The 15,056-nt window shown below is 44.5% G+C and overlaps 1 protein-coding gene across 1 annotated transcript; it reads left to right on the forward strand.

The window, feature by feature from the left end:
- The first annotated feature begins 1,214 nt into the window (after window positions 1-1,214).
- Plek2 (pleckstrin 2) lies at window positions 1,215-12,690 on the forward strand. The gene is made up of 9 exons (XM_077800126.1): window positions 1,215-1,241; window positions 1,392-1,556; window positions 4,496-4,677; window positions 6,077-6,168; window positions 6,468-6,655; window positions 6,839-6,940; window positions 8,904-8,987; window positions 11,744-11,822; window positions 12,563-12,690. Exons 1-9 carry the CDS (start codon window positions 1,215-1,217, stop codon window positions 12,688-12,690), a joined length of 1,047 nt encoding a protein of 348 aa, XP_077656252.1.
- Window positions 12,691-15,056: the final 2,366 nt, after the last annotated feature.

The following is a 15,056-nucleotide window of genomic DNA, read 5'->3' on the forward strand; positions in this document are numbered from 1 at the left end:
TCCAGGTCAGTTCCACAGTTTAGCTATTGTGAATTGTGCTCTATAAACACTGAAGTGGCTGTGTATTTCCTGCCTCTTTAAAAAACATATTGATAATTTGAGGGGCAAATACTGTTCCCAAGTCTGTCTTTGTCATCATCCATTCAAACCTTTGTTAATTAGACTGAAGAATCTCGTATACTATAAACTTAATTGTGTAAAAAGAAAATGGATAAAAACAACTAAGGAAGTGTATGAAAATATTAGCTGTGGTTATTTTTGACTAATGAGATGGTAGGTGACTTTAATTTCCTTTACACTTTTCAGTGTTTTCCAAATTTTCTGTGTATGCTTCTACTTTAAAGTCAGAAGGTGTGTTTTTAAAATGCTGGTGACCCATGTTGACATGTCATGTGTTTGTGCTTTTAAAAATATACAGCAAAAGGACTGGAATGAGTGTCTCAATGTTGATCTGGCCACTACCTTGTAAAGCAGGTCATGGATTTGTTTTTATTCCTTCCTACTACTTTCCCAAATATTCTTTAATAAATACTGTTTCATATATATATGCAAAAAGAAATATAATGGTGTGAGAAAATGCTCAGCAAGGCTAAACAAGACAAAAGTGAGAAAATAAAGCCATATGTAATATGGTCTTTTTATGTGTGTGTGAGTGATGCTGGGGATTGAATCCAGGGGCACTTTACCATGGAGCCACATACCCAGTTTTTTTTGCTTATTTTTTATTTTGAGACAGGGTCTCTCTAAGTTACTTAGGGCCTCACTAAGTTGCTGAGGCTGGCCTTGAACTTGCAATTCTCCTGTCTCAGCCACCCAAGTCACTAGAATTATAGGCATGTACCACCACTTCTGGCTTGTAATATGATATTTATTTTTTTTCTTTTCAGAACTGGGGATTGAACCCAGGGCCTTGCATATTCTAGGCAAGTGCTCTACCACTGATAAATATGGTCTATTTTTTTTAAAGCGAAAACTAAAAGGGAAAAAGACTGAAAGGAAGTGTCAAATGTTAACAGTGGCTGTCTCTTAGTAGCAGAATGATAGGCGCGTGACTTTTTTTCTTCTTAATAATTTGCAGTTTATCTCAAGGTTCGTGACCAGGAACAGATGGTGGGTATAGCTCTGTGGTAGAGCACTTGCCTGCATGTGCAAGGTCTGGATTCCACTCTCAACACTACATAACACACAAAAATTTATAACCAGAAAAAGGCCAAATGGCAACCAGAAGGTCAGTGCCAAAGGTATTTGCCAGATATCCCAAAGAAATGTCTGAGAAAGATCCAAAATACTGCTGTGTCTCTGTTTCCAAAGCACATCTGGTTAGCATCTCTCCATGAACATGGTGTCCTCCCCTCTCTCCCTCACCTCGGGGCTTTCCTGTCTGTTCACAGGGCCACATTGTCCACAACTGGAAGGTGCGATGGTTCATCCTTCGGCAGAACACGCTGCTGTACTACAAGCTTGAGGGGGGTCGGAGAGTGGCCCCTCCCAAGGGCCGGATCCTCCTGGATGGCTGCACCATCACCTGCCCCTGCCTGGATTATGAAAACCGTCCGGTAGGTGAAGGTTCCTGCTGTCCAGCTCCCCACCCCAGACACTCCTCACCTCTGGCTCTTTGGGAAGGTGGTGTGGGTAGTGGGAAGAGCTCGGAGTTATAATTGAAAGACTTGGTTCAAGTCATGGCTCAACCATCTTCCAGGTACCTGACCTCAGGCAGGTAGTTAAACCTCTCTCAGTCGTCATTGTCGTCTGTAAGATGGGATGAGATAATTACACCCAAATATCTCCTATGAAGAAATGGGGATATGAAGCCATGGTTTAGATGCTTTATGGAGAAAGGCACGGTGGCACACACCTGTGATCCCAGTAACTTGGGAGACTGAGACAGGAGATCACGAGTTCAAAGCAAGCCTTGGCAAAACGTAAGGCCCTAAGCAAATTAGTGAGACCCTGTCTCAAAATAAAAAAATAAAAATTAAAAAAAAAGGACTGGGGGTGTGGCTCAGTGATTAAGCACCCTTGGGGTTTAATCCCTAGTACAAAAAAAAAAAAAAACCACAATAAATGAAACCCCTGAACTCATAGGTTAATTTGTTGACCTACTACCTCTTTTTTGTGTATCTGTGGTATGGGAATTAAACCCAGGGGTGCTTTACCACTGAACTATACCCCTAGCCCTTTTTATTTTTATTTTGAGATAGGGTCTCACTAAGTTGCCCGGGCTGGCCTTGAACTTGCAGTCTTCCTGCCTCAGTCTCCCAAGTAGCTGGAATTACAGGTGTGAGCCACCACTCCCAGCTAACTTGTTGACCTGCTATCTCTTAATAATCTTTAGGAAACAGTGGAGAGCAGAGGTATTGGTAGATGGGATGGAGATGGGAAAACTATGGTTTAAATTTCAAAAAAGAGAAACAGGCTAAATTTGCTGGAGTTATGAGCTTCATGTTAATTCTACATAAAATTCTCAAACGGGTTTGTTATTTGCTTAGTTCATGAGTATTTGGACTAAAAGAGACTGAGAGTAGCCAACAGATCCACTAAGAACAAATCATAAAGCATATATAAAATTACGGAAGCTGTAAAAAAGGGTGCACCTAGATTTTTTTTTAAATTTCTAGTCTCTCCTGAAATTCTTTTCATTAAAATGGTTAATTGCAGACTGACTGTACAGGTTCTGGATCTGAGTTCACTCTCTTCTTCCATGATAGTGATGAGTGAATGTTAACTTGGAGGAATATCTTCATGGGGTTCCTTGGGGCCGTGAGCCAGCCATGCCTTATTCACCATTTTCACTATTAGTTTAGGTGAAGAATATTAAGATTGCAAGCAAAATAAGTTGGGAGTTGACATTTGGGAAGCAGAATCAGAATGAAGTAGAATGTTTCAGAACTGGCCTACTCGGGTAACATTTAATAGAGTCAGACTGAAAGATCCCACAACTTGTCAAAGAAACTCCTTAAATGCCCATTTACATTAAAAAGTGCCAGGTGCGGTGGCACACACCTGTAATCTCAGTGACTTGGGAAGCTGAGGCAGGTGGAGCTCATGTCCAAGGCCGGCCTCAGCAACTTAGTGAGACCCTATCTCAAAATAGAAAACAAAAATGGCTGGAAACGTGGCTCAGTGGTAAGCCCCTGAGTTCAATCCCCAGGACCAAAAAATAAATAAATGAAAGATGGGAAAATGAAAGGCTCTACAGTGCCTGGAACTGCCCACACTCCTGTGCTCCCAGGCGGTAGCCTCTGATGTTCTGCACCCCTCAGATCCTGGAGCAGGATATTCCATTCCGTGGGCCATCTGTGAGAGTGCTCAGTGTGTGCAGAACACTTAGCAAGAGTGAACTGGTTGAGGGTTGGGGATGTGGCTCAGTGGTAAAGTGCTTGCCTAGTATGCCCAAGGCCGAGGTTCAATCCCCAGCACTGCAAACATAGTAAACTGGTTGAGAAGGAGTGTAAACTATATCATATCCTAACACAGAGCGTGGAGTTGGGTTCTTGTTTCATGAATGTGAAGAATGAGAACCTCAGATACAAGGGTGAGAGTAAAATAACAGATAATAATAAGTAATAATAATAATTATTGATACTATTATTAATAGTTATTATTAATAATAAAATAACAGATAATAATAAGGAATAATAATTACTTATTAGAGTAAGAGGAAGAAAGCAGAGCTCTCAAAGAGAGAGGGGTCCCAAGAGAGGGATATCAAAGAGTGACCCTTGTCTAGGAGTTTATATAAGTTTAAGGAAGTCAGCCCCTGCCGAATCCTGGGTGTGGTGTTTATTGTCCATGTGCAGCCTTTAGGCCCATCAAAATATCCACCAGGCATTTCCCCTCTTTGGAGAGGCATGGATCCCAGTCACGTAGATCCTGATTTTAAAATAACCTTTTTGTAAGTTTCTTAGCAAATATCTGCAAGTGCTGATTGTGCTTTACTGCCCAGGAAGTTCCCCGGGGACCCATCTCCCAGTCCTCCTTGCCTTATCTCTTTCTCCTGATGTCAGTGGAATGTGTGAAAGACCTGGGAATGTTTAAACTGGAGGGAAAATAGGCTCAAAGGTGGTGTCACTAACAGTTTTATTCAAGGGACCATTAATAAGAAACTCAGACTCAGTGAGCATCTCTAGCTAAGGGGCAGAGGTGGGTTTTGGTCCCATTCAGCCTGGCTGTAGAGGCTGAACGGTTCCCATTTCAGTGCAAAGCTGTCGTGGGAGGAGAGACTAAGTGACCCCAGAGGCAGATTCTGGACAGTGTCCTGGAAGCAGTCCTTGTGCTGACTAATCTGTCCCAAGGGGAAAGGCTGCTTTAGGAGGCCGTGAGCTCCCCACTGCTGGAAGTGTCTGAGCGAAGTTTCACAGACCACTGGGGTAGAGACAAGGGGCCAGGGCACAGGCGGTCACTGGACTACCCCACCTTGGCCCTGTGGTTTCTGCTGACCGCGTGCTCTGGCCTGCTGTGCCTTTGAGTGCCGTCTGACTCTTTCTTCCCACAGCTCCTCATTAAGCTGAAGACCAGGACTTCCACAGAGTACTTCCTGGAGGCCTGTTCTCGAGAGGAGAGGGACGCATGGGCCTTCGAGATAACAGGGGCCATCCATGCAGGGCAGCCCGGGAAGGTCCAGCAGCTCCACATATTAAAAAACTCCTTCAAGCTGCCCCCTCACATCAGCCTGCAGTGAGTGCCCTGCCTGCCCCACCCCTTCAGCCTCTGGCCTCTCTGCAGCCTCTCCTGTGCGCCCAGTGGGGAGGGGGGAGGTCCTTGGGGAGGGGGGCTCTATGGTGCTACACAGGCCTGGCTGGGACCACCTTGTGCTTCAGGGCTGTCAGCTGTCCCTGTCTGGGTCATACTGACCTGGGGATGACCTGAACCACTAGCCCCACTCCTATGAAACCTCTTAGAACTTTGCCACTTTTGCCCACCTTGTGAGGAGGTAGAGACCCCCCCCACACTCCATTTTAGACAGGTGCTCAGGGCTGTGTCACAGTTTCTTAGGGCTCTCCACCAACCAGGTCACTGGTCTTTTTGTAGCCTGGTGGCACAGATGATGTTTTCTGGTAGCAGCTGCAGTCTTGCTGGGTGAGGGTTCCTCGTTCATTCATTCAACAAACTGTTACTGAGTACCTCACAAATATGTGCAATTATCATGTACCAATGTTTAAAATCAGAAAGAAAATAAATAGTTATTGAGTACCTACTGCATGCCATGTACTGTGCTGGGTGCTTAGCAGACGCAGGTAGGAGTAAACAGGATCTCATCTCTGGGGCCTTCCAGCCCCAGTGTATACACATAAATGAGGAAAGATCTTCTGTTGGAGGAAGTGATCGTCCCATAGAGCAGAAGGAAAGCTGGTCAGAGGTGGAGGTGATAAAGTAGGGACACTGTTGCAAACACTCCCAGGCAGCCAAACCCTCACACCCATCACAGATGAGGGATGTGGGCTGGGAATGCACCCCACTGACTCAATGGAAGAGCACTTGCCTAGGATGTGTGAGGCCTGGGTTCCATCACACACACACACAGACATTGTGCGTCCATTCTGGGCTTTTAACTCCATGCCAGGCACTGAAATCTGGCCTGTGCACTTTCTGTGTGTCGAAGGGCTGCTAAGCCGTGGCACATGTGGGGAGGACTGGGTGGGTGGGTTGTGGTTGGATTCAGAGAGGCTCAGCATTGAGAAATAGCTGGAGGATTTGCGCTGAATGCAGCAGATCATAGAGAAGCGTGTTGGCTCCTGCACACTCATGTTTTGTGTCTTGCTGTCCTGGGGATTGAACCTAGGGTTTTGTGCATGCTAGGCAAGTGCTATCCCACTGAGCTATCCCCCCAGCACTATTGTTGCTTTTAAGTAAATCCATAGCTCTTTCGCCTCACTACAAGGGTAATGATTAGATGGCTGAGAAGAGAAATGTCTGAGAATCCTATCAGATTCTGATGCGTCATGGAAGGCCCCCTCCCCTCTGGTGTGGATCACACCCCTCGCCACATGCCTTATTCCCTGGCAGTGGCTCTTGGGTCCTCCCTTGAAGCTCTGTGTGACGAGGATCCTTCTCCTTTGCCTTCCTTCCATACCAGCCGCATCGTGGACAAGATGCACGATAGCAGCAGCGGGATTCGGCCAAGCCCCAACATGGAGCAGGGAAGCACCTACAAAAAGACCTTCCTGGGTGAGCCTGCCCATCCCAGGGGCTGGGCGAGGCGGTGGACACGGGACACTTGGGACCCGGGGATCAGTGGAGCGCTTGACCAGCCCCTATTGAAACCAGAGCTATTTGCTGAGCAGTGGTCTGGCCTGAGATGGCCACATGGGTGTGGTCGCGGCTGTGTGTGGCCGGCACAGCCTTCAGTCTGCTCTTGGCTCGAGCCCGAGTCTGCCTAGGAGGAGGGGGAAGGTCACAGACAAGCACCCTAAGGAGGGTGGGTGGGCGCCCGTGGTCTGATGGGTGCTGCCCTTGCCCCGGCGCAGGCTCCTCCCTGGTGGACTGGCTCATCTCCAGCAGCTTCGCGGCCAGCCGTCTGGAGGCGGTGACGCTGGCCTCTGTGCTCATGGAGGAGAACTTCCTCAGGCCTGTGGGTGTCCGGAGCATGGGAGCCATTCGCTCCGGTGACCTGTCTGAGCAGTTCCTGGACGACTCCACAGCCCTGTACACTTTTGTAAGTTAGCGGGGCTCCTCTTGCCACCAGGGGAGAGGGAAGAGGCAGAAAGAATGGGCACAGGGAGAGGCCGAGGGTTGGGGACAGCTTTGTCCCCAGGAGGCATCCTCTTTCTCCTGCAGCCCTGAGCCTGGGCCTGGGGCTATTTCTGTAGCACAGTCCTTGCTCCCTCCTTCCCACTAGGCTGAGAGCTACAGGAAGAAGCCAAGCCCCAAGGAAGAAATCAGTCTGAGCACCGTGGAGTTAAGCGGCTTGGTGGTCAAGCAAGGCTTTCTGTCCAAGCAGGTATGGCTGCCTTTGACAGGGAGGAGGGGGATGCTGAGGAGAGGCAGGAAGGAGCCCCTGGGGGGAGCTGAGAATGCTAGAACACCCCCATTACCAGCAGGGTCTGCAGAGCAGTTGCAGAAGCCAGTCAGACCATCACACGCCCAGGTGTGGGGAGTATCCGGGAAAAGCATAAACACATGGAATCATCACAGCACTAAAAAGTAACTTCTGGGCTGGGTGTGGTGGTGCACACCTGTAATCTGAACAACTTGGGAGGCTGAGGCAGGAGGATCACAAATTCAAAGCCAGCCTGAGCAATTTAGCAAGGCTCTGCCTCAAAATGTATACACAGTGGAATATTACTCAGGCTTAAAGAAGAGTGAAATTATGGCATTTGCTGGTGAATGGATGGAGCTGGAGAATATTTTGCTAAGTGAAATAAGCCAGTCCCCCCAAATCAAAGGTTAAATATTTTCTCTGATATGTGGATGCTAATTTACAGTAAGAGAGGTGGCTAGGGAAAAACAGAGGCAGAGGGGAGTGAAGGGAGGGGAGCAGGTATGGGGGTTAGAAAGGATAGGAGAATGAATCAGACATTATTACCCTATGTACATAAATGATTACATGACTGGTGTGATTCTCCATCATGTACAATCAGAAGAATGAGAAGTTATACTCCATTTATGTATGATGTGTCAAAGTGCATTCTACTGTCATGTATTACTAATCAGAACAAATTAATGAAAAGAAAAAAAGGCTGGGGATATAATTTAGTAATTAAACACCCCTGTGTTTAATCTCTGGTACCAAAAACAAACAAAAAAACCCCAAACAACTTCTGCATGATTGTTTCATTTCAAAAATTTGTGACCTGCTTCTTGCACAACAGGATCCCCGTCTGTGTTTAGGTTCTTTACCAGCCACACGACTGTGTGTTGACCCCAGGCCCCTGCTTCTGCTGAGCCTGGCAGGAGTCCTTACTGAGGGCAGTACTGAGGCCCCTGGAGGAGCATGAAGAGGGTACAGGAGAGACTCATGAGTGTCTTTCAGGCCAGAGGCTAAAGAAGGTTTATGATCTAGGGTCTCAGGCCAAAGAGAGTGTTTCTCCACACACACATCAGATTAACCTTTTACACATTTAGTTTTTATCGAGTTCTATAATGGATTGCTTCTTTTTCTGATGCAGAATGTAATGGTGGTTTTGCTGTAGATGGATGCAAGTGTAAAAATGCACAAGTATACATGCAGCTGTAGTTTTGTTTTTGAACTAAGTTGACCATTAAAGAGCTGGTGGAAGTTGGTGGCCTTGGGTTCAGGTTGACACCTGCTGCCCCTGTCCCTCTCTTTTGCACCAAGTAACGTCAGGATAATGCAATCCCCTTCCTTTTGATGCCAACTGTCCTTGGCTCTGTCAACTAAATATGAGGGTGTTTTTACAGGAGGCTCACTGAACATGTGAAGTCTGTGACATATCATTGCAATCTTCAGGAGTCCTGTGGACTGTTTTTATTTACTTATTTTTTATTTTTATTTTTGACTGGGGATTAAACCCATGAGTGCTTTATCATTGAGCTACATGTTATTTATTTAAAGATTTTTTTAAAAAGTTTAGTTGTAAGTAGACACAATACCTTTATATTATTTGTTTATTTTTATGTGGTTCTGAGGATTGAATGCAGGGCCTCACGTGTGCTAGGCAGCAGCTCTACCACTGAGCCACAACCCCAGCCCCATACTTTTTATTTTTTATTTTGAGGCAGGGCCTTGATAAATTGCTGAGGCTGGCCTTGAACTTGCCATCCTCCTGACCCAGTCTTTTGAGTTGCTGGGAATACAGGCAGCGCCACTGTGCCTGGCCAGACTCTTTTGTTTTTAATGAGGTTTTTATTGGGGTAGGCTGGCTTGTTGGGGTTTGGTGCAGGGAAGTGGAAGAAGATGGAGAGCTGTCACCAAGGACCGTGGATCCGTTTCTTTGCTGCAGGGTCACAAGAGGAAAAACTGGAAGGTGCGACGATTTGTTCTGAGGAGGGACCCCGCTTTCCTGCATTACTACGACCCAGCCAAAGTGAGTGCCGTGGCTCCCTGGGTGCCCTGCTGCCTCCAGACACCTCCCAGCAGAGTAGCAGCCGCTTCTTCCCGCCCTCACCCTGAAGGGCCAGCTGCTCCTTCCTCTCCTGCGCAGCGAGTGGATTCTTCTGTGCCCACTTCTTCCTATGGAAAAGCTTCATTATTTTGAGAAGAAAAACATCTTTTACTTTATTAAAGCCCACTTCCCAGCCTCTTCCCCCTTTGCCATCTGAAGAGCCCATGGACTCTGCCTCTTCCACTCCTTGTTCTCCCCTATGCTTTGAAACATTTCTTTTGTTCTTTTCTTTCTTTCTTTTTTTTTTTTTTTTTTTTTTGTGGTACCTGGGACTGAACCCAGGGGCATTGTGTCACTGAGCTACATCCCCAGCTTTTTATTTTTCATTTTGAGACAGGGCCTTGCTAAGTTGCTGAGGCTGGCATCAAGCTTGTGATCTTCCAGCCTGAGCCTCCGGAGTCCCTGGGATTGCAGGCCTGGGCCACCATTTCTTTTATTTTCTTTCTTCCTGTTCTTTCCTGCTTTTCTTTCTTTCTTTCTTGTACTGGGGATTGAACTCAAGGGTGCTTTAACATGGGGCTACATTCTTTTCTCCAGTTCTTTTTATTTTGAGACAGGTCTTGCTAAGTTGCTGAGGCTGGTCTTGAACTTGCAATTCTCCTGCCTCAGCCTCCCAGGTTGCTGGGATTACAGGTGTGCGCCACTATGCCACGCTACTCCATTTCTTTTTATTATATGTAAGCCATAATTTACTTCTTTTCTTTTTTTTTTTCATAGATCCAAGAATTGCTTGCTCTGAATTTCAGAAAATAAGTAGAGCCTCATGCTGAATTGATCTAAAAAAAAAAAAAGAGTGGTCTTATAGTCAAGGCAGGCCGCTCAGCCTTATCTTGGTACATGTATGATTTTCTTTTTTTTTTTTTTGAGATAATGAAGAGTGTTTGGGTGTAGTGGCTCACCCCTGTAATCCCGGCTACTCTCTGGGTTGAGGCAGGAGGATCACAAATTCTAGGCCGGCCAGGGCAACACAACTTAGTGAGACCTGTCTCAAAATAAAAAAAGTGCTGGGATGTAGCTCAGTGGTAGAGTGCTTTCCTAGCATGAAGCTTTGAGCTCAATCTTTAGTGCCCCCAAAACAAAACACAAAAACACAAAAAGTAAAAGAGTTTCAGTCAGGAACCCCTACCCTAAACACAGAGTTGGTAAGAACCCATGGTGCACTGTTAGGCCCTAAGGAGGGTTAAAGACCAAGGAGGGACATGGCAGGAGGGCTGCCTGAGGGGTCAACCAATGAGCCTTCCAGATACACACGTTGAAGCTGGGTGTGGTGTACTCACCTGTAATCCCCGTGACTCAGGAAGCTGAGGCAGGCGAATTTCAAGTTAGCGAGGCCCTAAGCAACTTCGTGAGAGTCTGTCTCAAAATAAAAAATCAAAAGGGCTGGGGATGTGGCTCAGTGGTAAAGTGCCCCTGGATTCAATCCCCAGTATCCAAAACACAAAATAACACCAACACCTCCCTCAAACAACAACAAAAACCAACAACAAAACCGCACACATTGATCTCAAGCCTACTTATAGGATAAAGGTCAAACTTCTCTGTGGCTACCTCAAGTCCTTTTTTTTTTTTTTTTTTTTTTTTCACTGCTGGGGAGGGAACCCAGGGCCTCAAGCATGTGAGGCAAGTGCTCTACCACTGAGCAACACCCCTAGCTCATCTATTTGAGCAAAATTGGGGGCGGGGGGGGAACAATCAACAAAAAGAATAAAATAAAACTTCAGTTTTGCCTTAACTTAGTCCAAGGGACAACTACTGTCCCTTGATGAATTTACAGAAGCCCAGTCAGCATCCCTTAAAGACAATTTAATTTCTCCCTGGCTTTGCCTTCATCCTTCCTCCTGCATGGGCTCTCTGCCCATTGCCGCACCCAGGGCTCACTTCTCAAGGTTGATTCCTCTTCCCCCAGAGGCTGCCCTTGCTCCGTCCCTCTAGGTGTGGATCTCCTCTTCCCCTGGACTGTCCCTTCCTTAGCATGATCAGTATCATCATCTCTGGCATTGTTACTTAACCATTTCATTTTTGCCCTATTTCTTGCTGCCTGCACCACTTATTGTGAAATTCATTATTGATTAATTAAAGGGACCCAGGGGGCTGAGGCTCCTGGTGTGTAATTGTCTGAACCATTCAGAGATACGACAAGCCACTTTTGCTTCATTCATTTTCATATCCACCATGTAGCAGAGACTTGTATAACCGTGTCTCCTATGCAGGAATATCAGTGTTCAGAAGTATGACTATGTCTTTTTCTGATTGCTTGGCAAGACACACAAGAGGGTTAAGGAACTGGTGCATGTTTCTCCTGGTAGTACTGGATCAGAGGCTCAGTTTGAGATATCTCCAAGAATGAAGGATTGATATTTAACTCTGCTAGACCTGGTGACAGCAATGTTGGTGGCACTCCTGCTACTGGGTATGAAAGGAAGAGGCCCAAACTTCCTTATTGGCAGTAACTTGGACACATGATGCTCAAATTTAGCCTCATCTATTACAATTTATCGACTCCCTCGGTGCTGGGAATTGAACCCAGAAGGCACTGGTTCAACCACTGATCTACACCTCCCACCCTACACATAACTTGGAATCCTTCTTTAACTGGCCTGAGGATGATTATAGGGGAGAGTGCAACTCTTCCTTTTTGTGCGTTCGCAAATCCTAATTAGATCTCTTTTTCTCTGCAGGAAGAGAACAGGCCAGTGGGTGGGTTTTCTCTTCGTGGTTCACTGGTGTCTGCTCTGGAGGACAATGGCGTTCCCACTGGTAAGGTGCAGCTTCAGTCCTGGCCTGAAGATCTCAGGGGCCTTCCTCTGCATTTCAGGAATCCCCCTCTCCTGCCATGGAAGACTGCGCTCTGGGTGCTGAGTAGGGCTTTAATCAATGAGATAATGAATGGTGTGAGTTTTGAAGTCAATTTCAGAAACAGGAAAAGTCCATATGGCATGTTCTTAAGAGTTTTAAGGATACAACTCAATATTTCTCATTTTAAATATTCTCTCTCCTCACATTCTGTGATTGCCCATAAACTCCTACCTATGAATCATAGCTCGGCTCACATGGTGCTTCATTTAGTAGCGCACTTTTGTATCTGTTATCACATTAATTCTACAACAGACAGCTATGGTAGGAAGATATTCCCATTTTGTGGATGTGGAAGTTGAGGTTCAAAGTCATACAATTTCAAGTCAGACACCGTATTCTGTGCCTGCTCTTAACTTTCACATACTGGATTCTTGGATGATTCTTTGAATGACGCTGTAGGTCTGTGGCTAGCATAAGGGGCCAGAGAGAGGATTTCCAGAAATGTCCAGACTAACCAGTAGCAGGCCTTAAAGTGATGAGGAGGGAGAAGGAAGGATAAGGCAAAAACATGCACCTCATGGGATTTTCTAACCATGTACATAAGAAATATTCCTATTTGTCCCTTTCTCAGATGACTTTCATCTGGTTCAAGCTGAAAGTAGACATGGATATTTAATCACTGATTTATTTTTCCTACCTAGGGGTTAAAGGGAATGTCCAAGGAAATCTCTTCAAAGTGATCACTAAGGATGACATACATTATTATATCCAGGCCAGCAGCAAGGCTGAACGAGCAGAGTGGATTGAAGCTATCAAAAAACTGACATGACAAGACACTTCGGGAGCAGGACCAGGATTCCTTCCTCCTACCAGATTGTAGACAGGATTTCCTGAGAATGGAGTGTGTAAAGACTTTCATGTTGGGCTGGGGATGGAGCTCAGTGGATCTGGGTTTTATTTCCAGCATCAAAAAAAAAAAAAAAAAAAATTAACATTGTACATTTTGCACTGCTTTGGAGTGAGACTGCTGAAGAGTGAATTCCTCAGGTGCCAGTGGTGGTGCTATTTCCTTCTCTATTTTCCCATTACCAACCTGGAAAGCTATTCTAGGACAGCCATTAGGCATCAGTATCTTGACTTCTGCCCATCAGGATAGACAGCTATGATCCCTTTTTTGGAACTCTCTGTATATTTAGTTTTTTTTTAATGTGGTCAAACCCAGTGCCTCATGCATCCTTTTTGAAACTCTGGCCATTCTGTAATAAATAAAATTGTACTCTCCAAGTAGCTTTCTCTGAAATGTCAACATCTTATTTTTTTCAAATGCAAATCAACATTTGTTTCTGCTTTTAACTCCTTAATAAAGTTTTATAGTTTTCAAAGGTTTCATAAGTTGAGTATGGAAACATTTCAAGTGATCTGCCACTAAGACTCACTTTTTTTTGCCCAGGAGCATTCTACCTCTAAGGTACATTACTTTTTGAACTGCAAATTGAATCCAGTGGTGCTTTACCACTGAGCTAAACCTCCAGTCCTTATTTCTTGAGGCAGGGTCTTACTGAGTTTCTGGGGCTGGCCTGGAACTGGTGATCCTTCTGTCTCAGCCTCCTTGGAGTTATAGGCCTGCACCTCCATTCCTGGAGAAACTTTGGTTTTAGAATAAACACTGAGACAAATAGGTACCAACGAACACCCCCAGTTGGGAGATTAACCTAAAATAGTGAAAAGTCTGTATCATAGTATTTTTAAAGAACATTTTTATTATTTTCAAGTTTATACAGTGATCTGGCATAAGCCATTGCCAGTGTTCTTGCCAAGTACAAGTGCTTGGACTTCAATGAATAAATAAAATATGTAACCTATATTTAAGGGGAGTGGCTACTTCCATAGTGCTTAAATAAAAACGTGTCCTCTTAAGACTGAACCGTCTCCTCTATTAATTTTGTCCCATAATAACTGACCAGGATTGGGGAGTCCAAGCTGTTTTACCTTATTCCTACTCTTTAAAGCACCATTTTCTATTTGGCCTTTTGCTAATGTCTAAAGTCTATTGAATTTTATTGCTTTAAAACAATTTTAAAAAAACGTTTATTGCTTTTTGAGTATTGATTGGTGCTTATCTGAATTAAAGTACACTTGGTTTAATGACTGCCCAATCTCAAAATTGGCATAATGGTGCCTTTACATGGGAAATAGGATTTCTAAGAATTGGAAAGTAGGTGACCATCAGCTTGAGGCAAATCAGCAAAATGGTACTAGCATTAAAACTTCTTAAAAATCCCTACTATTTAAATTGTTCTTGATGTACACGTGAATTATAAATGGCTGAGGTATGCCAGCTGAGTAATAACTCTGCTTAGCATGATAGTGATTATCATATCTCTGTAGCTCCCCAAAGTATCTGAACATTGTATAAGAATCAGCTTGTCTTGCTATAAAATCCATAAAAATAAAAGAAGTTCAAACCTTCCTATTTCCTTTTCACCATTTTCAATTAAGGTATGCACAAGCAAGACTCAACCTGTTGCTAATTTGGTTCTCAGAACTAACCATTTGACCACAGAGGCTGAGATGGAATAAACAGGTAACATGAATATTTTTAATGAAAAGGCTTTGGTGGAGAATCAGGATTTGGATAGGCTGCTCAACTGTCATTGTCTGTCCTGTTTGAGCTGTTCAGGAATATGTTGTTTACCTTGTCCTCAGGTATCTTGTCCCTATTTTTAGGTCAGCATATAGACACTTTTAAGTTTAATCTGTTCTCGTACTCTTATCAGTGAAACACTGATCCTTTCTTTGGCTAGGGTCAACAATTTACAAAATTGTTGCAGAACTGAGTAAAAGGCCCACATAGGATAAAAAAAAAAATCAGTCACCATGGAAACCACCAATATTTTCCAACAGTTATGGCTTTCAAAGTATGAAAACTTCAGTAAACATTGAATTTCCATGCATACACCAAAGGAGCACCTATTGTATTTTGGTAACATTTTGATGCTAGGAATTTTTATAAAACTTTGATGTTTCAAATATAGAAGTAAAAATTTTGTGTCAATCTTTAATATATCCAGATTCTATTCCCCATGTGGCATGTTGGCTGGCAAACTTCTTGGAATGGGCCATCTGAAGTTAAATCTTTGTATTAAAAAGCTCACACAACCTGACAAAGTAAACAAACGGACAAACTTTCATAAT

This window comes from Urocitellus parryii, chromosome 6 (assembly GCF_045843805.1).
Source record: "Urocitellus parryii isolate mUroPar1 chromosome 6, mUroPar1.hap1, whole genome shotgun sequence".
Taxonomy (NCBI): Eukaryota; Metazoa; Chordata; class Mammalia; order Rodentia; family Sciuridae; genus Urocitellus; species Urocitellus parryii.

Bases quoted from the DNA above. Each gene is read 5' to 3' on its own strand.
- Plek2 (XM_077800126.1), top strand. From the start codon at position 1,215: ATGGCAACCAGAAGGTCAGTGCCAAAG. The intron at 1,557-4,495 runs GTAGGTGAAGGT...TTCTTCCCACAG, and splicing joins TGGATTATGAAAACCGTCCG to CTCCTCATTAAGCTGAAGAC. The intron at 8,988-11,743 runs GTGAGTGCCGTG...TTTTCTCTGCAG, and splicing joins ATTACTACGACCCAGCCAAA to GAAGAGAACAGGCCAGTGGG.